The sequence below is a fragment of the Herpailurus yagouaroundi genome, unplaced genomic scaffold, assembly GCF_014898765.1.
Source record: "Herpailurus yagouaroundi ecotype Mexico unplaced genomic scaffold, PumYag 188, whole genome shotgun sequence".
Lineage (NCBI taxonomy): Eukaryota > Metazoa > Chordata > Mammalia > Carnivora > Felidae > Herpailurus > Herpailurus yagouaroundi.
This window is the reverse complement of record NW_024412419.1, coordinates 8,602,995-8,627,400: the sequence shown is the minus strand read 5'-3', so window position 1 is coordinate 8,627,400 and position 24,406 is coordinate 8,602,995. Positions and strand designations below refer to the sequence as shown.

At 46.0% G+C, this 24,406-nt stretch overlaps 1 protein-coding gene across 1 annotated transcript; it reads left to right on the top strand.

Moving 5' to 3' along the window:
• Positions 1-3,237: 3,237 nt before the first annotated feature.
• On the top strand, positions 3,238-23,404 carry E2F6 (E2F transcription factor 6). The gene is made up of 7 exons (XM_040496088.1): positions 3,238-3,626; positions 10,736-10,790; positions 14,826-15,042; positions 16,733-16,888; positions 18,468-18,582; positions 21,435-21,582; positions 22,181-23,404. The coding sequence occupies exons 1-7, from the start codon at positions 3,519-3,521 to the stop codon at positions 22,228-22,230; spliced, it is 849 nt and encodes a 282-aa protein (XP_040352022.1). The 5' UTR covers positions 3,238-3,518; the 3' UTR covers positions 22,231-23,404.
• The last annotated feature ends 1,002 nt before the right edge of the window (positions 23,405-24,406 follow it).

Below are 24,406 nucleotides of genomic sequence, written 5' to 3'. Positions count from 1 at the left end.
CAACATTGAGAAACTTGGGTCTCTTCCACCTTAAAAAAAAAAAAAAGGGGAAAAGGAAAGGGAGGGAGGGAGAGAAGGAAGGAGGGAAGGGAGGGAGGGAGGAAGGAAGGAAAGGAGAAGGGAGGGAAAAAAACCCCATCCCTTCTTTTAATCTCTAAAACACTCATAGTCCAGATTCACCTTCCATCTCCCTGGCTACTCTCTTAAGTAGTGTTGTTGTTTAATTTAAAAACAAAAGCAACAGTTGTGATAGTGGGGCACCTGGGTGACTCAGTTGGTTAAGCTTCTGACTCCGGCTCAGGTCAGGATCTCCCCAGTCATGATTTCAAGCCCCGCGTCAGGCTCTCTGCTGTCAGGGCAGACTCTGCTTCAAATCCTCTGTCCCCCTGTCTCTCCCTGCCCCTCTGCCACACACTCTTTCTTTCTTTCTTTCTCTCTCTCTCTCTCTCTCAAAAGAATAAACATTAAAAAAAAAAAAAGTTGTGATAGTATTTGCCAGTACTTTCACCCCTGGCTGTTCTCTGGTTCCACCCTCTGGCTCTGCCCCACCTTCCTGCTCCCTGAACAAATCTTGTCTATTCCCGGACTTCAAGTACCCAGATCACCTCCTTCAGCCCAAGCCTTCCCTTAAACCCGATCAACCCCCAAGCTCTCTGTCCCTTCTACCTCTCGAATCTATCCTTTCCTCCAATTTACTATTGCCGGCACCTTTGGGGCCATCACCAGCCGCCCTTTCAGGGACGGTGACAACCTCTCGTCCATTCTCCTTCCCTCCAATTTGACTCTTTCTGTTTAAGATCTAAAAATGCCTATGCTGGCGTGACAGGTATATGCAGAAAGTTGTAACATCTGGCAAATAATTGGATTACAATGGCAACCTTTGGATTTGATCCTCATTCCCAAAAGGCTGCATTAGAAAGATTAAATTGGCTTCAATTTAGCTGGGGTATCACACACTTGAAAAGGGGCTGGGGATCAGTTGCTTCATCCGAAAAATAAGGGTTTGGGCTAGACCAGTGCCTCGCAGAGTATGCCCAAATCCTCAGAGTTTCTGATTCTGTAGGTCTGGGGTAGGGCCAAAAACTTTGCATTCCTAACAAGCTCCCATGTGATGGCGATGTTGCGGTCCACAGACCACACTTAGAAGAGCAGTGGACTAGATGATATCTGCGTATTTTCATTTCTTCACCTGTGCTATCCAATGTGGTAGCCACCAGATACGTGGCTATTTAAATTAATAGTGTAATTAAATTAAACATTAAATTAAAATTCAGGTCCTCAGACATACTAGCCACGTTGGAAGGGCTCAATAGCCACGTGTGTCTGGGCACCATTGTGGGGCATGGTTGGTAAAGGGAAGGATATGGTGACTGAAGTCCTGCGAGTCCCCACAGGGCCCCCTCTCTGAGCCTCCGTGTCTAATCTGCAACGTAGTCTAGAAATATCTACCTCACAGGGAGATGTGTAAAAAAAAAAACACCTGTAATTCACACGAAATTCTGGTTCCTTTTTTCTTCCTCCTCTGTGCTCCCATAGCATGTGATGCACATTCCGATGGTACTTCTGTGTTCTAGTGATGTGTCTCCCCAGGCTGGGGACAGCTGCAGCACAAAGTAAGGTCCCTGGCAGACTGGACTCCCCTTCAGCACCTCCTCCGTGCCAGGCTCTTGCTCCAACAACGTGTGAATGATTAAGTCTCGCGCTGAAGCCAAGTGTCATTGCCTGGCTCTCCACAACCGTTCTCGTGCTGTCTTCAGCCTGGAGTCCCTGCCACCCCCATCCTGACCCACACTCCACCTTTACTCACCCAACAGCATCTCTAGCTGGACACAATCTAGGTGGTCTCAAGGATCAGCATCCCAAATGAACTAATCAGCTATGGAGTCAAATCCTGCCTCGAACCGCTGCCTTCCCCAGGACCCTGGGTGACGTTTGCAATCTCGCTAGTCTTCATTTTCGTAATCTATACATTGAGCAGGAAAACAACTTTCAGTTTTGATATAAGCTTTACATGCGAAAATGCATGCAGAACATTTAGCAGAACTCCGAACATACAGCAAATGCTGGCTTATGTCTTTTTATGAAAAACATTCATTTCTGGTCTCCAGCACTTGCCTTCTCAGGGACTCTGGTGGGTATAAAGGCATGTTTTAACCGCTCTGGGAAATTCTCCATTCTGCAACAAAATCCAATCTTTTAGACACTTAGCCCTTATGTTATTCTTTATTTCAAGTCGTTCATTTAGCAAACATTTACTGGGCTCTTACTATTTATTTGCCACACATTGTGCTAGACGCTGGTCATACAAAGATTATAGAATGCCTCTGCCTGGAGGAGTTTATAATCTAGCGGGGAGCCAACTTTCTCTGGAAGCCTGCCTTGTCCCCCGCCTCAGGCTGGGTAGAAACCCCCGGGGGTCTAACTACCATGAGGCTCAGGGGCTGCCCTCTACCCTGTGCTGAACCACATTGCCTTGCCTTTTTATCCCAAATATGTGTTTGTCCTTGTTCTAAGTAAGTTAATTCATTTCACAACAAACTTACTGTCATCATTCCCATTTAACGAATGAGGAAACTGAGGCACGTTTTAGGATCTTGTAAACTGATTAAGGAGAGAAGCCGGTATTCGAAAACACGGTTTCTGACTCCAGCTTTACACTTTAAATGTTTTAAATGTTCTGTTTATCTGGTTCCTCCATCGGAAGACGAGGTTGAGTCTGTGCCAAACTCCGATGGATATCTCCTGTGCCCACCACGATGTCTGACACGACAGATAATCATTTATTCATCAGATTAAAGAAAGGAAACAATAAGAAAAGAAAGAAAGAGAGAGGAAAGAAAGAAAGAAAAGAAAAGAAAAGAAAAGAAAAGAAAAGAAAAGAAAAGAAAAGACAAGACGCTCGTAAGTAGACAATTGCACCATGGTCTGGTTACCATTTACTAAGCATCAACACGGGGCAAGTGCCCGGGGTGTGCAGAGGGAAGCTCAAGATTAAATGAACATCCGTGCGCTCAGAAGTTTCAACAATGTGTCCACAACTGCGTTTTCCCCGCCCCCAAACACACACACCCGCGGCCTCTCTTCTCTGGCCCCGTTCCCTTCTTCTGAAATTCCCGCTCCACCTCTTCCTCCCCCTTGCCATCCTCTCCGTGGATTTCTCGTCCGGGCTTTCCCGAGCTCCGGACGCGGGAAAGGGTTAGGGCCTGGGAGCGCTCCGGCAGCGGCAGGCATGCGCACTGGGGGCGGCGCACTGCGCATGCGGGAAGATGGCGGGCCTGGAGTCCTGAGAACCGTGGGTCGCCCTGCTCTCCTCCGGCCTGCTCCGTAGCTCCCCAGGTCGTGGGGCAGTGGCGCGTTCGTTCGCGGGCCGGCCTAGGCAGCGGCGCCTCCGAGCAAGCTGCAGGCCCGGTTCGTGCTCGGCCTCCGGGAACCGGCGCGTTGGGGGCGGCGCCCGGCCGGAGCGGGAGAAGGCGGGAGAGCTCGCGGGGTGCGAGGCGAGGGGCGGCCGGCTGGGCAGCATGAGTCAGCAGCGGCCGGCGCGGAAACTGCCCAGCCTGCTGGTGGACCCGGCGGAGGAGACGGTGCGCCGCCGGTGCCGCGACCCCATCAACGTGGAGGGCCTGCTGGTAAGCCCCCGGGGGTGGCTCGTGCCCGGAGCGCCCGGGGCCCTGGCGCGGCGCGGGGTGGGGCGGGGGCGGGGGCGGGTCCCAGGCCCGGCCGCCTGTTCTCGTTTCGCGGGGAAGCCGGACCCACAGTCGTCTGGGTCGTGAGTTCCCTCTGGGCCGGGTTCCTGGCTGCTCGTCGGTCTCCCCGCCTCTCCCGCAGGCTGGTCGGTCGGTCGGTCATTCACGTGAACTCTCTCGCCTTCCCATTCAACACTTGCTCCCAAACGTGTTGTCAGTCTTCCTGGCTGTTACCTTGGGGCTGCGCAGCGCTGTTGGAGAATATTGCCCGGCATCGCGTTGTAAAGCCCTGTTTTTCTACCAGCACTGGATCCTTGCTATATTTCTGCAACGTATTTGGGTTTTTTTCTTCATTCTCCTCTCCCATTCTCTTAACTGCGGCCATTTAAAACCTTGTGCACACTACGTTTCCCACCCCGCAGCTGCCCATTCAGCAAATTAAGGAAGCTTGTGCTCCCTCCCTGCGTAAGGTTAATTTCCTCTATTCTTGCTCTAGACTACAAGCAGTATATTCTCCTTGGTTCTCAGAGGCGTTGATGAATTCATCATTTTCTGTTTCTCCCCGTATTTTCAACTTCTCTGCTTGTTTCTTCCCGTAATGACTAAATGTTGGCTGAAGTTAATATTAAGCCCAATCCCCATGGTGACTCAGTCCTCAAAAATAGTTTGTGAGCACAGTCTCATTTAATTCTTCACAGCAGTCCCGAGACATTACTATTCTTGTTCTCCGTTTGTCAAAATAGACTTGGAGATGTTAAGTGACTTGCCAGTGATTAGATCGTGCCTGGGAAAGCCTGGATTTAACCTCACAATGTCCGACCCGTGATGATGAATTCTTGACCATGTACTTAAACTGCGTCCTAAATATTTCCCCATCTCAAAAGAGACTTCCTTTCATTCTAGTTGCCCTTTCATCTACTGTATCTTCCCTCCATACTTTTCCAAAAAACTGTTTGGGTTCCCTGTGTCCACTGCTCACTGTTATTACCACTGGGGAGGGGGTGCTCTGCCCTGAGCACAGCTCTAAGACTGTTTTAACCAAGGTTGCCAACAACCTTGTCAGTTCCAGCAGATGTCTGACTCCTTATCTCTGTAGTTTTGACACAACCGACCGATGTCTTGCTTTTGTTGGAAACTCGCTTTGAGTCGCTTCTTTGATGCAACCTGCTCGTGGTGCTCCAGATGTAGTCATCTGGTCTCTCCTGTGCTCCCCTGCAAACTCCTCTTCTTCTCCACATTCCTTACATGCCCGTGTTATTTGGGGTTTTCTTCTACCCTCCCTACGCATTCTTCATGTGGGGCGTCATTCACCCCTCCTAGGATTTCTGGTCCATTCTTTCTTGTTACCATCTCTATTGGTGGGTCTTCCCCTTTGAGAATTTGATACAAGCCCTGAACTCTCACCATCGAAAAACCACTTAATTTCGTATTTAATACCAGGAGAATACACACATCCCTTGAAGTCTTAGATATTCTTATCTACTTTGGTAGTTTCGGTTGCCACATCATAATGACTCCCAAATCTATAAATTCAGCTCAGTTTTCCAACCGTCTACTCGACATCTCTACTTAGATTTCAAACTCCTATCCAGCGTTGAATTCATGATCATCTTGGCCTAAGCAGGCAACAACGTTGCTGTGTCTCATCTTCATAAATGGTACCACACCCACCATATTGTCCAAACTAGCATCTTAGTTAGGCATCGTCCTTGCCTTTACCCTTTTCCAAACTGACCCCCTCTCCCCTCCCGACCTAATGAAACTAATCAGCAATAGTTGCGCCTGTAGCCATCTATCTTTAAGATTGTTGCAAGGTTTTCCTGCTTCTGGTGTAGCCCCCCAGACTTTTCTATATGTTCTCCACATAGTAACCGTCCATTAATGGTCTTTAAAGCATGTTTCTGATCATGTTGTTTGGCTTAATCAATCATGGTTCCCTAGTGCTCTCAGAATAGAGTAGAAACTTCTTAATATAATAAAGTTCCTGGTGTTATCTTCTTTGAACTGCTTGTAGTTACTAGATTTCCAAATTTCCGTATTCTTTTGGATTCCTACATGTACATACTCCCCCTTCCAAAACTTACTTTTTCTTGTTACCTGCCCTGGTTTTCAGGTCTAGATGTAGAGGTCCCTTGTCTGAAGCCTTTCCTGATGTCTCAAGACTAGGTTAGGCACTCCTTTTGTGCTCCTAAAGCACCCTGTGCCTACCCTGTCTTTGCAAAGTATGGCTCTTAGGTCCCTGAGTGCAGTGACTCTGTCCATTTCATACACAGCGGTGTGGTGCCTCTCACAAAAGGATTTGGTAAATAGTTCTTGGATGGATGAAGTAGATACTTAAATGTTTGAATGTGTGTTTATTTTTCTGATTGTACACTGGTGGTGTAAACAACTACCTCATTGTTTTTTAACTGCCTAGTGACTGGAAGTATTTAACAAACTATATAGCTGTGCAAAAATTAGTTATTATGTATCTGAGTGATGTTCCCCAGGTAAATGGCTTGCAAACTGTCGGAATTTAGAGAAGGGAGAAGGTAGGGTTGGTTGGAGGTGGCACTTAGTCTGCACATTGAAAAGTAAGGGAAAATCGAATGAGTGAGGTGAACGCAAACCCCTTGTTTAATTAATGGTCTATTTCCCGAGAGCTCTTAAAGGAGTAGAGCTCCCCCAAATAGGCAATCGGTACAAAGAGGCATCTGTATAGAGAAATTCTTAACCAACTTAGAGGCAATGCTTAAGATCTTAGTCCCTAAAATGACCTTTTCTCTTTTCTTTGTCCTTTGCGATCTCAAATTATAATTTCCTGCGTAGTCTTCAGATGTGGGACTTGAAGTACTGGTAAAACAGCCTCGGATGTTCTGACTTGCCTGTCAGGAGCTCCCTGTTCCTAGAGAGCTGTGTGCACCCAGATAGGTCGCACTGATCTTTCAAGTTTGGCGGCCTCTGCCTTCTCCATTCGCTTCCCAGGCTGGGTGTTCAGTCAACAAATGGGGCACAGAAACTGTGTGAGGATTGAAAGGGAAGGTTCTTGGGATGTGACTACCACTGAGCTGTCCCCAGTCATCCCTCAGGGAGATTACCCGAGGGTGAGCTCTCAGAGAGACTTCCTTAGAGGAACGGAGACGTGGTTCAGCCCACGGTGGGGCAGTACCGGAAGCCGCGGTCTGTGCTGCAGCCTGGGCAGCTTCGTCCCGCAGGGATGGGAGGACTGCCACCATAAAGACGCTGGAAAGGTCCAGAGTAAGTGCCCTGCACAGGAACCACTTTGCAAAGGCTCCCGCTGGCCTAATCTGGGACACTCTGAGCCTTACAAGAACAGGTTTTCTGCTCACAGAATAAAAGAAGAATCCAGTTCCTGAAACCCAGCTCAGTCCTGCTTCTCCGGGTCTCCAGGCCAGGGAAACTAAAAATACCGTCATCCGACCCTCCTCCCTCCACACCCAGCCCACACTGCTGGGACAGACCGGGTAGCTGCCGCAGACCTTCCTGTTCCCAGGGGAGGAGACGGGAGTCACAGGGGAAGGTAACTGGTCCAGAGCAATTCTGAAAGTCAGCTTGGGAAACGTTAGGAATTCCTTGGTTAGGTCCCAGGGCCTGGGAGCATTTCTCTCTGCTCCCAGCTTGACTCTCTGGGCTGTTGGCTCCACTGTGTGTGTCTTCCTTTCTTCCTCATGAAAGGAACTGCCTATTTGTAACAGAGTAACTTTCTCGGCCTGCTTCCTGGCAGTAGAATTTGGGGTGTTGAGTCACCTCTTTTCGATTTAAACACCCTGTGTCCCTTTTAGTCCAAGCTGACGGTGTTTTCGCTGGTACGGTTCTCTCAGACACGGCGTGGACCTTCTGTGAATCCTGTTGTGGCTCACTCAGCGGAAACAAGTCCCACCTTTCTTCAGGATAAACCCTCCTCTAGCTCGGGCTCCTGCTCGAATGGCTGATGGACGGTGCCCCAGACCTTCCGAGAGGCCCCGGCTTCGATCTGGAGGATCTGTGGGGCTCATCCTTCATCTCCGTCAAGGCCTTTTATGTGACTGTGCAGTGCTGTGAGGCGCCCGCTTTGATCTACTGGGTGTCTTACCCCCAAGCTGTGCAGTCACACCCTCACCTTCTTCTTTAGATTATGCCTTTGATTTGGTCTTTCTCAGAAGTCATTTCTTACTCTGAGCTTCTGGAGAAGCTGAGAATTTTTAAAGGCTTTACGTCCTGGCTCCTTTTCGTTTAACAGTCCTTTTCTCGATTTCTCGATTTCTCTCTCTCTCATTCTATGCGCTGCAGGGAGAGATAGGTGCCAGATTTGCCTACGTTGTAGGGAAATCTCAGATCACCCGCATCCGTTAGCATCTGCTTCCCGCGGAAGTGCGGTGGACGGTGAGCGTCCCATCTTCGCGTAACAACCAAGGTCTCCCTTCCGGCGTCTGACGGCACAGTCCTCGCCTCCTTTGGAACCCTCACCGCGGCGCCCAGGGTTCTGCCGACAGTTTCTTTCAAAACTGTTCAGTTTGAACAGACTTTGGTGACTGTACGGTGGCCGTGTAAGAGAATATCCTTGAGATACATGTGGGGTTGTCTAAGGGTCTGCACTTTGGTCCCAGTTGATTCAAGGACAAAAAATCGTGTGTCCACAGAGGAAAAAGCAGTAAAGCAAATGAAGTAAAACGTGAACACCTGTCTTTGCTCCTGCTGCTGTGCCCGATTGAGGCATTATCCCTGTGCCAGCCTGGGAATGGCAGCCGTCTCGATAAGAGGACGAGAGAGAAGGGAGCAGAAAAGAGGCCCTTCTGAAATATGTGGCAAGCAGATACCGAGAGAGCCAATTAGGGTGCCGTCAAGTACTCGTATGTAGGCCTTGGCCTTGCTACTCTAAATTAAGAACAGCAGTCTATTTGTAGCACGGCACCCACGAACGCAGTGGCGTTAACCCTTTCTGTGTTTCCTGTGTACTCTCTCAGGAATGTAAAAGAGTTTAGGGTATTTGTTTATATGTTGCAAAGCAATGTGATAAAGACGGGTTATTTGTCGTTTGAGAATCTTGCTACCATAAACACTGTCTCGTACACTTTTAGCAGAAGGGTTAAATGCAGAAATAGCAATGACTGTGGGTCACATTCATCTGTGTCCTTTAATAGGACTGCCCGTCAGCGTTTCAGCGGTGGGCACCGTGTTTGCAAATCACTGCTGCTGTTTGGCAGGGCTCGTCAGGCCCAGGCCCTCCCCCGAGACAGGCCTTCCCAACTCTGGTTTTGCACAGCCCAGCAGGTCTGCGTTTTCCCTTAAATCCTAACAGCTGAGTTCATCTTCTAGCAGAATTCTCTGTCAGTAGAGTTAGTCCATACGAGGTTCACTTGCTGGTAGATGCTATAATCTTGTCCTAAATGGCAGGGAGATCGTCGTGGCAAAGATTGGTCCTTAATGCTGAGGCAGACAAAGAGCTTCTAAGCCGTCCACCTTGCCTTTAGGCTTCCTCACCCCCCAGTCTTTTTGCTGTGTTGCCACCATACTTCCATCCCTACACCGTGAGCTGGGGTATGTCACGTTCTCATTCAGAAATCTGCCGGGCGTCCTCACTGCCGTGACTCCTTAGCGCACACTCCTTAGCGTGACTTCCGTGTCTGTGTCGAGGGTGGTTCCTCATGCCCTTCCGACTTCTGTGTCAAGTCAGTCTTGCACCAGCCACACGGGTGGGTGTGCAAAAGGTGCCATGCGATTTGTATTTTCGTACTTTGGGTGCATTTCATTTCTTGCACTAGGAATCCTATCTTTTCCCTCCTTCGTGAAGCTCCCACAGGTTCAGGCAAAATCTGGCTTGTCCTTCAAGGCCCAGCTGGGGACCCCCTTCCTTGTGAAGGCGTCTCTGATATCCCTCTCCGGGTGCATCCACAGTATTCCTGTTGATTCTTTTCTTATCCCAGTTTTGCTACAGCCAGTTTGGGGGCGAGTTTTTTCACTTGACAAGAGCCGAACCTGATCACGGCCTGTCTGGAGGCTCCTCTTGTCATTGTCGTTTGTTGTAAGCATGAGGCTAATACAGGTTTTTGTTTACATGGCTTTATCTAAATGTTTTATTTCTTTTTTGCAAAAACAGTTTCTAAGTGCGTGGCAAATGTTTTACTAGCAGTTTACGTAAACTTTCATAGCTTCTAAATACCTGATAAGATGGTAGTCATTGGTAGCAGAACTAGTACTCATTTCCTGGTTGTTTGAAGAATTTAAAAGAAGCGGTTTTTTTAATTAGTCTAACACCAAGGTTTCTAGTTACGTAGCATACGTTATTTTCCATTATTAGAAACGCTGCTGGGGGCGCCTGGGTGACTCATTTGGTTGAGCGTTCAACTCTTAATTTTGGCTCGGGTCATGATCCCAGGGCCATGGGATTGAGCCCCCAAGTGGGGCTCCAAGCTAGGCATGGAGCCTGCTTGGGATTCTGTCTCTCTCCCTCTCTCTCTGCCCCTCCCATGCGTGCGTGCTCACTCTCTCTCAAAATAAATAAACTAAAAAAAAAAAAAAAAAGGATAAATAATTTTTAATTAAAGAAATAAATGCTGTTTTTACCTTAATTATAGTGGAAATGCATGGCCACCTGTGAAAGCTTGTGAACAAATTTTTTAGAGCCACTTACACTTAGATAGCAAGGGGTGAGCATTTCCTGGTTTAGACCTATTCTGCACCTCTGCTGAGCTTTCCAGCATCAGAGACAGTGTCCTAATCATCTTCGTATTCCCTTTTATTCTCAGTATCTGATACAGATGATAGAGTAATGCCTATTCAGTAATAATTTCTCATTCGTATTTCTCCTCCACCCGTTCTGTAACTACTTAATGTCCATACTTACCAAAGCCCGTGCAGCGTTAGAAACTTAACTCCATGAACCCTGCCAGTCATGAGTACAGTTCGGGTGGTGACAGCTTAGAAGAAAGAGTGCTTCTCTCGCATCCAAATGATCACCCCAGGGAGAATAAAAACCTCTGTATTTTCCAGTAAATGCTGTTCATTTGCATTTTTTCATTTGCATCATTGGTTTTAAATTACTAATTTACATTTCTGTGTTTTCCTTTTTGCAGCCATCAAAAATAAGGATTAACTTAGAAGATAATGTACAGTATGTGTCCATGAGAAGTAAGTTGATTCCTAAATAGGTTTTAGGTTTTGTAGTTTGAACTTCATTTGGTTTAAGTGATTTATTTTAAATGTACATAAGTGGATTCAAAACTGAAAATGTATTATTTGTACATTGATTTTCAGCAAACACTTGTGAGGTTATGGGCTGAGTAGTGTAAACAAATGTCAGTGTATTCTTTGCTGCTTAGGGAAATGCATTTTAAAAATGGAATGGTCCGGGGTGCCTGGGTGGCTCAGTGGGTTGAGCGTCCAACTCTTGATTTCAGCTCAGGTCATGATCTCACAGTTCATAAGATCGAACCCCGCATCGGGCTCTGTGCTGACAGTGTGGATCTTGCTTGGGATTCTCTGTCTCCTATCTCTCTCTGTGCCTCCCCTGCATACATATGCTCTGAATGAATGAATGGTCTATGTTTAAGGGTGTTTTCTCGAAGTTCCGTGAGAGCGATTACATGTTGCTTTCAGCAGAATTGAAGGCCATTGACCACAGTCAGGAGAACCAGTCTTTTGCCCTCCAGATTCCTGGGACTCCCTTTGCTGTCTCCCACCTCTGCCACGGACCAGGGCGCGGAGTCAGTTAAAGGAGGCGAAGTGCCCATTGCTCTAGTTCCCTATCCTTCTGGAAATTATAACCGTGGAACGCCCCACCCCTGATTTTCTCTTAATTTTGGTCCTAACCGCGATGGATGGACAGTGCATAGATCCCAGATAAATCTTAATATCAGCCCTAATTTCTCCTCGGCCCCTGCCACAATCTCACCTGTAGTTGGTCCGTTTTACCTGTGAAGCGTGTCCTCCGTCCGGCCCACAGCACCACCTCACGGTAACATCTAACACATGTTGAGCTTGTACGGTACAAGCTGTGTTAAGCTCTTTGCATGGATTATCACTACAACCCTTTAAAATGTAAGCGTGGATTGTTTTTCATTTTTTATAGTTGAGTAAACTGAGGCCCAGAGAGGTCAAGGGACTTGCTCAGTCGGGATTCAATTCCCCACCTCTCTGACTTCACCTCTAGTTGTAAGCACGGGGCTAGACCCCTGCTTCTAGTGTAGACTCTCCGTCTCTCCCTGCCTGATGTGGTGAGATAGCCTCCTGAGTAGGTTGTCTGCCCACAGGCTCTTCCACGCTGCTGCCGGTGTGATTTTCCTAACACAGAAATGGGATCGGGACCTCCCTCGACCCGGAATTCTTCCACGATGTTCTGTTACATACAGAGAAAACTCCGACTCCTCGTGTATTTCATTTTACTTATTTGTGTTAAATTTATAAGCCACCTCTGATCCTTAAGAGGAGCAAGGCTGTGGAGAGCGGCCAGGTGGAAAGACGGGGCCCTTGCACGTTGTCTCTTGCCCCACGGGCGGCCTGGGCCTCCAGCTGCCGCCCTCACCCATCGCTGAAGCTCTGCCTACTGGGGGTTCCCTACATACACCTGTCCTCAGACACAGCTCTGTCTTTCGACGTGCTGTTTCCTCTGTCTCATATTAAGCCCCTTGCCCTCTGTCAAGAGGGGAGACACCCTCCTCTTCACGTTCGTGTCCTCTGCCCACACACCCCCTTCGTGAGGACTTCTTTCCTTCCCGTGCCGGTTAGGTTTCGTCTCGTCTTCTCAGGCAGCTTGGACACCTCTCTTAGCACAGACCTCAGGGCGTTGTGATCGACTAGGGAACATCTTCACTTTGAAGACCTTTTTAAGTCATGTTTATGTTCTTTCAGCAACTATCATATTCTAGGTTTTCAGTTAACATCTGTTCTTTCTAAAGTGGCTAACATGGTGGCAGTGTTCTTATCCTGAGCTTGTGAGACCATGTTTTGTTAGTAATGAGGGTGATTAGATTTATGCTTTCTGAAGTTAGAATTTCTCGAGCGCCTGGGTGGCTCAGTTAGCCAAGCATCCGACTCTTGATCTGGGCTCAGGTCACGATCCCACAGTCGTGGGATCGAGCCCCGTGTTGGGCTTTGCACTGAGCACGGAGCCTCCTTGGGATTCTCTCTCTCCCTCTCTCCACCTCTCTCCGCCTCTTCCCGCCTCTCCCCGACTCTCCCCAACTCGTGCTTGTTCACTGCCTCTCAGAACAAATAAATCAACGTTAAAAAAAAAACCCTAATAAAGTTAGAATTTCTCTTTTGTAGTCTTCAATGGGTTTTGGTAGAATTCTGACTTCTAATTTAAATGTTTTTTTTTTTTTTTCAACGTTTATTTATTTTTTTTTGGGACAGAGAGAGACCGAGCATGAACGGGGGAGGGGCAGAGAGAGAGGGAGACACAGAATCGGAAACAGGCTCCAGGCTCTGAGCCATCAGCCCAGAGCCTGACGCGGGGCTCGAACTCACGGACCGCGAGATCGTGACCTGGCTGAAGTCGGACGCTTGACCGACTGCGCCACCCAGGCGCCCCCTGACTTCTAATTTAAATGAAATTTTCATTCCTCCCTAATCCCATTTAATCCGAAGTGTAGGAGTGGTCTCCACAGAGAAGACATGTGCATTATAAAATACATACTTCTGTTCTTGGAGTAACCACCAACAGCCTTTAAAGTGAATGTGACATTGTAGAGATTCTGAACACGGGAATTTCCGATTGAAGATAGCATGAATATTTCTTCTGAAGCGTACTGGTCATTGTCTGCTGTGAAAGTAGCAGAAAGGAGAGATCATATTCTCCACCCCAAAAGGGCAGCTCCGTGATTCCTGAAACTATTTACTCTGCACACCAAACTATTAAGAACCTGTTTTTTAGTATCAAATTAGGGAAAGATGAAAGGAACGTAATACTCAGTTCTGAGGCCCTCATTCTCTGTGTGAGATCGGTAGGCTAGCAGGTGTAACAGCACCTGTTCACACCCCTTAAAGTACCCTTTTGCCCATCAGTTCCAAACCGCAGAACTTACCGGAAGGAGACAAAGATGCAGACAGAAATTTAGCTGCAGGGAGATGTATTGAAGTATTGGACAAAACAGCAAAGTTGGAGACAGTTGGAATTTCCAGTATCGGAGTAAGTGTAGCAAATACTCCATGAAGTGAACCATCACGCAGCCCTTCAGAATAACGTTGAAATACATTTGTTGACAAGCGACGATGTTCACGATGTTGAGCTAAAACAACATGCTAGAGGATAGTCTGTTCTTTTGTTTTTAGAAGTCACGTATGCATATTGACAGATAGGTGTATGTCTGTGTGTGGAGGGGGCCGGGCATGTATGAAAAACCAGAATCACAGTAGGTAAGGGATGGAGGGAATTAAAGACATTTTCCCCCCTTTATTTGCTTATCTGTTAACATAGGCTAGTGAATATTTAAAAATAGAATAATAATCAGTTTGAAGACTTTTGCTTTTCCTCAAGGTATGTCTTAATTGTTCTAATGGAAGACCAGTTTGAGCTCTTACAGAAACTTCCATCAGGGTTACGCTGTGACACGTACAGGAACATTTTAAGTATTAAAGAGAAAAAGCCAAGTCTCTGCCTTTGCTTCTATAAAGAACGTCTTGGGGCGCCTGGGGGGGCTCAGTCGGTTAAGCATCCATCTCTTAATCTCGGCTCAGCTCATGATCTCGCAGTTTGAGTTCGAGCCCCGTGTTGGGCTCTGCGCTCACAGTGCAGAGCCTGCTTGGGATTTTCTCTCTCTCTCTCCCCTCTGCCATACCGCTCCCCTGCTCGTGCCCTCTCTCTCTCTCAAAATAAACTTAAAAAAATTCTAATCCTGTTCCTGAAGAGTGGTGTAGGTACAAATGCAAACTCTCCACTTTATGTTTGAGAAGAGGCCGCAGACCCCTGCAGATTCCCGTGTCCAGAGGACCTGGCTCCATATTTCAGATACTCTGTTAAGTCTAAAGCCTTTGCTTACTTGGCATAGGCTGATACATTTTGATCTGGTGTGAGAAATCTAGTTCATAAAAATCAGCTATGATGTGTTCAGTATGTAGAATTTCGATGGGTGTCTATGCTTACTGAGGAGATAAATTATTTTTTTTAATGAGCTGAGAAAGAAATGCTATAGAGTATTTTACAAATTTGTTTGTTTTGTTTCCCAGAAGCTCTAAAAGTGAAGAGACCTCGTTTTGATGTATCTCTGGTTTATTTAACTCGAAAATTTATGGATCTTGTCAGATCGGCTCCTGGGGGGATTCTCGACTTAAACAAGGTCGCCACGAAACTGGGGGTGCGGAAACGAAGAGTATATGACATCACCAATGTCTTAGATGGAATCGATCTGGTTGAAAAAAAGTCTAAGAACCATATTCGATGGATGTGAGTTGGTTTTGAACTTTTCGTGCTTTTTTTTTTTTTTCCTTCTCTTTAAGTGACAATACCCAGGTTTGAAACAAACTAGTATTTGTAGTGTTTTGATAGGACAAAGTAAGATATGGCTTCTTGCTAGAAAAAGATTCTATAAAAATTTTGTTCATTTGTTGTCGCACAAGGTACATAAGTATTTTTTTTCCTGCTTAGGACTGAATAAAAGCCATAGATCTAGGATATCGTTCTGGTGTTATGGAAAAGTTAAACGGAATAATAATCGGTTTTAAGACTTGCTTTTCAAGATCATAAGAAGATCTTAAACATCTGATTGTTTAGGACATTTTTTTCCAACTGGTTATTGCTATCAGGAAGAAATTCGCTAAGGTCGTCGTAAGACAGTGTAATGTAATAAACGCTTAGAGGCTTCCTGCTCCAAGAGTTGTAATTCATTTGTTCTGAATTACCCCAGGTGGTTATGAGTCTGATTGACTATGGATCCACACTGTCTTGAATGTAAAAATAAAAATCAGTGGACCATGTCTAAAAGGCAGTTGCTAAAGACTTTATTTTTGATGAGGAAGATCCCATGGAGAAAAAGCCTATGGCATAGACGTAGATACACCCATGGATGTGTGTGTGCGTACGTGCACGAGAAGAGAGCTGTTAATACACATGTGGATGTGGATATGTGTGTGCATGAGAAGAAAGCTGTTAATACTTCTGACAGGCAAATATTTTGGAAGAGTAAGAAACAGTTCCAGCTTCGAAGCGCATGTAAATACATTTCATTTCAGGCAATGACAGATGTCCCAACAAAGATCATGAAATGGTTTTAAATAACGAACTTTGCTGATAGAGGAAAGGGGTTCATAAAGGAAGTTATTTTTTTCAGCAATACAGAAATGCAGATTGAATTCTAATCTGAACGTGTTTGCTAAATAACATTAATAACACCTTAGGGGTTAATATCAGATTGCATTCCGAATCGCTAATTGCAATCAGGTTTGAAAAGTAGCAAGCAAAAGGTAAAGTAGTAACAGCCTTTTTCCTCATTATTTTTCATGAAGAAGAAAGACAATGAGTATCAGTTGCTCGGGTCAGATCATAAGCACTGCGATAAGGTAGACAGTAATAACTAAAGAAAATACATCTTTTAAGAATAATGCATACGATCTGATATTCAGCTCAAACCAGATAGAAGATGCGCATTAGGGAGAATCCTCAATTGTATCAGAGGAGCTGTCATTTTAGTCAGAGCCCCTTGTTTGTCATCAGGGGACTAAAAGATTACAACTTCTCAAAAGTCCTGCTGTCAGTGCTAGAGCTGGGACCTAACCTGGGTCTCGTTGACTCTTGGGCGGTGCTCGGTGTGCTTCGTCCGCTTTGCCCACCACTCAGTCTCCGTAGAGTTCTGACGGTCCCTTGGGTCTCCTCAGATCCCTGTGTAAGAGACTAGAACGGGGACGGAAAGCAGTGTAGCTCTACGAAGAATAATGGTTGTCTGGAATACAGGGAGGTCAGGAGTGAAGTGAAGTACCTAGTTTTGTCTGTCGCTTTGGGAAATGCCTGATGTCAACATCGGGAGAAGTTCCAATAACCTAACTTGTGTCTTCATCTCCTGGAGGTGACCCACAGGGAGTTTTTTGTTTGTTTTTGTCTTGTCATTACTATTATTTTTTTAAATGCCTTTCTCTTAAAGAGGGTCTGACCTTAGCAATTTTGGGGCGGTGCCTCAACAGAAGAAGCTGCAGGAGGAGCTTTCTGACTTATCAGCAATGGAAGATGCTTTGGACGAGCTGATTAAGGACTGTGCCCAGCAGTTGTTCGAGTTAACAGATGACAAAGAAAACGAAAGATATCCTTTAACTCTGTCCTTTAAAAAAAAAAAAAAAATTCCCCTTCCAAGGCAGAGGTTACTTTAAATAGTAGGGTCAGCCTGGGAATTTAATTCCTATACTCAGGATACAAAATTAGACCTTCAGAAATTTTGAAGTAACCAAAGAGTTAGGAGTATAGCCTCAAGCATACACAGATAATTGCCTTTTCCTCTTTCGTGTGGCATTTGTTCAGGTCAAATGCTACATTCAGACCGTGTACCAAGGTTCATGTTTGCATATCAAATTAAAATAGTGACACATTCTTGCTTCGTGTTTTAGTCAGAATGCTGTAAAGATAGCAAACTATCTTTTGTGAAATTGGCTTTTGTGAAATTCAGGTTTTCCCTAATTTGTTAACTGAGGTTTCTTTTTCTTTTTTTTTAATTGATATGTATTCATTTTTGAGAGACAGAGTGCAAGTGGGGGTGGGACAGAGAGAGTGAGACACAGAATCCAAAAGAGGCTCCAGGCTCCGAGCTGTCAGCACAGAGCCCGACGCGGGGCTCGAACTCACAGACTGTGAGATCATGACCTGAGCCGAAGTCGGACGAGTTCGGTCTGACTGAGCCATCCAGGCACCCCACTGAGGTTTATTTCTGAAACGATGACATTGCCATTGAAATGGCAGTGGATGAAATGGCAGCTGCCATTCTGGTCCACAGAGCGTGGTGTAGCTACACGGGACCAGCGGGGCAGACCTGTCTTTGGCGGCGATCTTCTGGGTCTCCTGGGCCCACCTACTGCTCTGTTTTCACTGCACCTTTGCGAGGCTCCACTGGTTCCCAGCTGCTTCATGCTTTGAGTTTACTCACACTCCGCATCGGTTAAAACCTATTTTCACAGTACAGTTATCACAAGGGAAATAAATGCTGTTCCTCTACCTAATCAGAAAGTCTGTGAAGTAAGCAAAAAAAGAAAGAAAACTTTGGGGAAATGCAGTAAGTCACTTAATTGGTAACATTTCAGCAACCCAGTAAAAGAAGAAAAAAATTCACATAGTGAGATGGAAAATCATTTGGGATGTGGGAAATCCCATGAGTACATGGTAGTCCTGGAACACATATTCTCCAGATTGATGCCACTTTTTTTTTTTTTTTTCTTTTTTCCAGATTTTTTCCACCTTGCATTTTTGGAGAGTCTCATCAAAATTGAGTATTTTTTCCCCAAACGTTCTCATAGTTAGATCTAGCATCGAATAGGGAATTGGGGGCAGGGAGCAGTTAAATACCTTCACCTGAGGTTTTTGTGTGTGTGTGTGTTACGTGTATGTGGACAGTTTGTCCGGAAATTGTCACCATAGTCACGACGGTAGGCTTTAAAGGAATTCTTTGAGCTATACATATTGTAAAACATTTTGTAAAGTCTAAAGAATTGTTTATGAAGTAGTAAGAGTTATATATGAAATGATTTTCTACTAATTGCTTTCCTTAATTGTGAGTTTGTAGCCCATAAAAACTACAGAGATTCTAACATGACACTTATATTCGTGTATTATCAGAGATCAGTTATCTCCTCCGTAAGTAGCGTTCTGCTTAGAGACCCTTGACTGACGTTTACACTAGCGTACGTGACGTATCAAGATATTCACAGCATCCAAGCCTTCCACGAACAGATTGTTATCGCAGTGAAAGCTCCGGCAGAAACCAGATTGGATGTCCCAGCTCCCAGAGAAGTAGGTATCCCTGCATGTTTAAGAAGACCTTGTAAAGAATGGGGGCAGGTCAGCTGTTCAGGCTGCTGTGTTGCGGTCGTAATATCTTCACAAGCATTATGTGTGTGGTAGTTGCACATCTGACGTCGCTTGAGGCACTTTGCACGTTTTAGCTTGTTTTGCATAACGCAACAAAGGAAGCGGTCATGATCACGATGCTCTGACAGGGGAGGAATCTGAAGCACAGAAAGATTAACTTTCTCATGGTCACACAGTAAGCGACAGGCCGGAATTCAAACCCAGATGGTTTGTCTCCAGAGTATGTTCTTGACCATTGTTCTGCCCGTGAACTCTCCCTATACCATAACGCGCTGCAGTGCCTCCGCTTGCCACAGTATGCCATAACCTATTGCAATGCCTGCTAGAGGAATCTCCCAAGAATTGGCCCCATTGCTGAAGTGCCAGATTGGGTGTCGGTCAAGGCTCTAGAAGTTCACTCTAACCAAGCTCATGAAAGACTAAAGAAAGAATAAACAGGAACGCTGAGTGGTACATTTAATTTTTTTAGAATTGTTTTCACTGTTTATTTTTGAGAGAGAAAGACAGAGCATGAGCAGGGGAGGGGCAGAGAGAGCGGGAGACACAGAATCCGAAGCAGGTTCCAGGCTCTGAGCTGTCAGCACGGAGCCCGACATGGGACTCAAACTCAGGAACCGTTGAGATCATGACCTGAGCCAAAGTCGGACATTTGACTGAGCCCCCCCAGGCGCCCCCTAAGTGGTACATTTAATACAAAATGTAAAATTGCTGTATAAATGAAATGCTTATCAGCCGCCAGCTGCTTAGCACACTCTTTCCCTTGCAGGAGAGTTTATATTGAAAGATAATTGTCATCAGAAGGTTGCTTGGTAAGGACGGAATCAGGACCAAGGAATGTGGCCATTCTTGGGGCAGATCGTCAAGTTCTGACAGCCTGTAGGCCCATCGGTGCTCATAGTGACCGCTCTGCGTTGCTATAGGGGCTTCCCTCCCTCACAGTGAAGAATGTTCTTACCACTCATCTGTCCTTTCATCCCCACCAGACCACTGTCCAAGTGAGCGCCATGTTGTTACTTGACAGTGTATTAGGAGTCAGTCAGGGGACAGCCTTTAATCTAGCCACACGCAAATTGTGACTTCTTGGTGACGCTTCCTCGTTATTTTATTTAGATTTGGATATAATCCAAGTCTCCTAAGCAACATTTGTGTTTAATAGGAGTCGTTTGAGAGATGTTCAAACTTTTTTTAAATAACCACTAATCTTTCAACACATCCTTACCCGGGGACATGATAGTCCGTTCGGCAGTGACTGACAGGGTTTTGGTTTTTTTCCCCCTGCACTACGAGCTGCCTCAGGCCGTAATTGCCAGATTTTGCTGGGTTTTTTGATCCCGCCCAAGACTGAGAGTCCAGTTTGAAGGCTGAGGAACGTGGGCCCTCTGGGCAGCCCTGCTCCGCGGTCGGGCAAGAGCGGGAGCAGTAGACAGGAGCACACTGCGTGCAGGGGAGCCCGCCGCCCGCCCGCAGACATCCAGGGCGAGATCTGGGGAGCTGGTGCCAGGGTAGTTGGGCTTCAGGTCAGATCTGGCTCGCTGGCTTTGAGGCATAGTCTTGTTGAGACACAGCCACCTGCCCGTTTGTTTAGATATATTGTCTCTGGCCGCTTTCAGTCTCTGATGGCAGAGTTGTGTAGTTGTGACACAGGGATCGTATGGCCCACAAGCCCCTTCGCGGAAAGCGTTTGTCAGCCCTGATTTGGTGGCGTAGGAAGTCTTCGGCTGGCTGCCAGTTCCGAGCAACGTCCCAGTTTCTTTTGTTTAGAGATACTTTTTGAGTGGCGTAAGATAATACCGTTCAAACCAGACCTGGCCTGGTGATCTAGAGCCCTGAGCATACGTGTACTTTCTCTGGCCTACACGTCTGGTACCAAGAAGCCCCTCTGAGAGACCGCATCTCACCAAGCCCTATTAGGAGATGACAGTGAGGTTTGTGGGGCAGGAGGGGGCCCCGGTGTCTGTGCCGAGCCCGGGCCTCCCCACGTGAAAGGGGAAGAGAACAGACTCTGTCACAGTTGGACCCTTTTCCAGTCAAAACAGCAAAGGAATCATGTATAACTGGAACCGTTCCTTCAGATTTTGGTGTAAATTGGTTCATTTCGGGGTCCTGGCACACACACAAAGATGATGATTTAGCATAACTGTCAGTAGAAGCCCCTATTTCCTGATACCTTACAGAAAAAATAACTAACCCTGAGTAAATTGAAAAATCCAAAGCCAAAAGATGTGAATAATTGTAATTAATAGTCCTTTATACACAGTACTTTTTAAATCTTTTTTAAGTCACTAAGGTACGTTTTGTCAGGATCTCATCTTTTTCACGTGGACGAAAGAACGACTCTTTCAGTTAACTCGGTACCTCTCAGGGGTCAAAAAATCTGAACACACCCTTCTTATTTGAGACTACAGGGTATTTTAGATTTCTCTGTTATCCAGACACTGATCGTGGACCCTCAGGGACCAAGTCCTAGAAGGGGTCAACTCCTTGAGTAGAGAAAAATGGGCTCTTGAGTGCTGAAGTAGTCACATCATGACTCCCATCGAGTCGTCGTTTCAGCCCCGTGAGCTGGCCGGTGGCTTATTGGCCAACACTGAAGTGACTAAAGCCACGTCCGTGGTTTTGTCAAATATACAATAGAAAGGAAACCACCCGCGTTTAAATCTTCAGCAATATCCCTTGAATGGAAACTTTCGCAGTTCTAGTGAGTGAAAAAATATAATCAGTGAATAGACATCCTGACATGTCTTCTTTAGGGTGTTTTATTTATATTTTACCAGGACTCTATCACAGTACACATAAGAAGCACCAAAGGACCCATCGATGTTTATTTATGTGAGGTGGAACACGATCATTCGGGTAATAAAGTGTCTGAAGGAGCGGGCACCTCTTCATCTAAAAACAAACATCCAGAACACCCCGATAAAGGTAAGTATACCAAGTGTGTGATGAGGAAAATTGAAGGTTCTGATGGCTTTTTACAAAACCATACAAAACAAATTTGTATATTTGTGTATACAAATATATATATATATGTAAAAAATCATTAGAATCTTAAATTCGTGTATATACATATGATTTTTAGTATATTGTTACAAATGCATCTTACGGCCTTACGGATATTTTTACTCTTTCTAGCCACGAAAACACGAGTTAAAGAATTACAAGGTAATTTAGACTATTAGACGACAAGGTAGTTTAGCCTGTTTCTAACAAAAATAGAGTTAGATGCTGTGCGTTTTGATCTCGAAAACTTAGAATCTAGTCGGTCCCGTGGTGGTGCCTCCCGGCGCGGCCTCTGGGTAGAGAAGCCGTCTCCGTTCTGACGGGTGGTGGCGGGTGCACGTGTGACCTCGCTTGACTCTGGGGAGACTTACAACAGGAGCCTGTGCCATTGACAGAACGGTGTGGCTGTTGACCAGGGCTCTTCAGGGTTCTTTTAAGCACTTGAAGTGCGTGTTCGCTTACCTGTCCGCCTTTCAAACCCTCACTCAGGAGAATTTCTTCCGTGTTTGTTACTTTTCAGAAGAAAAGCCTCCACAACAAAGTGAAGAATTACTTGAAGTGAGCAACTGACAGCATTTGCAGATGCGTGTATGGAGTTTTGGGGAGCATCCCGTGTGGATGAATCATGCATCAGATTTGATTCTCAGAGCAATAAATCATCCACGAAGTTCTCTGCTTCTCCGAGACAGCATCAAGGCCAGTGGTGGCTTTGAGGGGTTCACTGCTTAGGTCTACTGGTTTCTGCATTTGAAAACAACTCTTTTTATAATTATTCACTGCTTTTTGTCAGTGAAATAGACACCCTGCCTACTGAAATAATACTCTTCCGTCACGGAGAGTATCCCTGAGAAAGGCGGTCGGGCCTGAAGCAGACCGTGCTTTGTGGACTCTGCCCTTCCCTTCAAGGATCATGTGTCATTATCACGCAGGAAATTGCCTTACGCGGGTTCATGTCTGCAATTAGCTCTTGGATGAGTATACACAGGCGTCTAACCGTGATGTCTCTGTATATATCTGTATAATGTTTAGATGACTTATGTAATATGTCTAAGTAAAACTTTCCACCCTTGTACAGCCAAAATAATGTATATATGGAAAGTAACAGACAAATTCTCTAATTTCTGTGGTATCGATAACTTATTAGAATCCTCAGAATGGGGGTTAGAGGAAAGTTTTTTCCAAACTTCTACATGTAGAAGTATCATAAATATGCTAGACATTTGAACATCATGGATTTAATTAAAGTGTTTCCATATGGTTCCCAGTGCTGAAATTGAAATCTGATACTTCTTGATTTCAAGCTTCCTCCAGGGTTAGTGTGTGTGAGCCGGTTAATGCGGGCCCTGAGGCTTTAGGGGCAAGTATAGAAATACTATCAGGTAATGGCTTAATTCTTTGCAAGACATGAATTTAATCATGATGAAAATTGGAAACTATTTTAACCTTTTTGCAAGCAGATTTTGTAACGTTTCTGTATGCAGCCTCGCTTTTCAATCAAAGGGGTTTACTTTTGATGAGTTGGTTGTACCCTGCCCTCTCTCCAGCTCTAGTCCCACATTTCCAAGAACCTAGCTATTTCTACCTCATTGGGTAAATCATTTACCACTCTGTGCCTCAGTTTACTCAGTAGTTTACCATTAGACTGTGAGCTCCTTGAGGGACTTTGTCTTAATCATTGTTATACCCAGCGCCTTGCACCATGCCTGGCACATAAAAAGTGCTCAATAAATGTTTGAACAAATCACTGAGTGAGTGAGTGAGTTGTAAAATTCGTCTGAAAACACTTGTCTGTCGTACAGGATTCTTGTCAGCGTCATGCAGAGCCCTGTTTTAAACTTCTCTCGCTTTCAGAGAGAGATTTGAGGCAAGTTGAAATTAAAACCGTGTAAAAAAAAAAAAAGATAATTCAAGAGGAGTCACAAATCAAAATACTGAAAAAAAATGCCGAGGGCTGGGATCGAGTTACCTCCAAGCTCTGCGGTGCGATTCGGCAGACGTCAGGTCGTGTGCGAAGACGGATACCGTGCGACTGGATGAGCCCATCTAACGAGGGGGTGAGCCGGAGCAGAGGAGCGACCCGCGGACGCCTCTTCTTAAGAGGAGATGCAGAATAAAAGGCCTCTCCTGAGCAGGAACGATGGGCTGGGGAGAAGGTGGTGGCCCCGGAAGCCTTGCCGAAAGTCCGCCGTTCGTAACCAGCGGTTCGTTCCTTATGTGTGAAATGTGACAACGCTTGTGATTTACAAACTGCTCTGAGATCATGTAAGCAAAAGTCCTTTGTCTGCCGGAGGCGTGTTCTAGAAACGAATCTCTCTTTGTCACTTTGTCTTCAGGTGTTTGGTCTCTAATCTTTACAACCGCCAAAGCGGGCATCCTCAGGACTGGTCCCGCGGCCCTGCCACCCGCTCCCGGGCTCAGCGTCGCCGCCCGCCTGTCTGTGAGGACACCGCCACTTACTTTCGTGTCGCTCCCCCAGCTCAGGGCTAAAGAACCCCTGAGTGTTCCCCTACTTCCTTCAGGCTGAAGTCCACACTCGTGATGTAGAAGGCCTCCCAGCCGGCCCCAGCCTACTGTCCAAAGCTTGTTACTTGGACAAGCCCCCAGCCCGGACCAATACGATCTGGTTGCTGTGCCTTTGCTCTTACCCTTTCGCCCGGGATTGTCCTCTTATCTTTCCAGAATTAGGTCTTCATTCTGGACCTGGCTTAAACCCCTCCTTCCGCTTCGTGCCCTCGCGCCTCCAGTC

What these genes read in the sequence shown, in the direction of transcription:
- E2F6 (XM_040496088.1), top strand. Translation starts at nt 3,519, where the DNA reads ATGAGTCAGCAGCGGCCGGCGCGGAAACTGCCCAGCCTGCTGGTGGAC. An exon ending in ATGTCCCAGCTCCCAGAGAA is followed by an intron (nt 18,583 to 21,434) that starts GTAGGTATCCCT and finishes ATATTTTACCAG; the next exon opens with GACTCTATCACAGTACACAT. An exon ending in TCCAGAACACCCCGATAAAG is followed by an intron (nt 21,583 to 22,180) that starts GTAAGTATACCA and finishes GTTACTTTTCAG; the next exon opens with AAGAAAAGCCTCCACAACAA.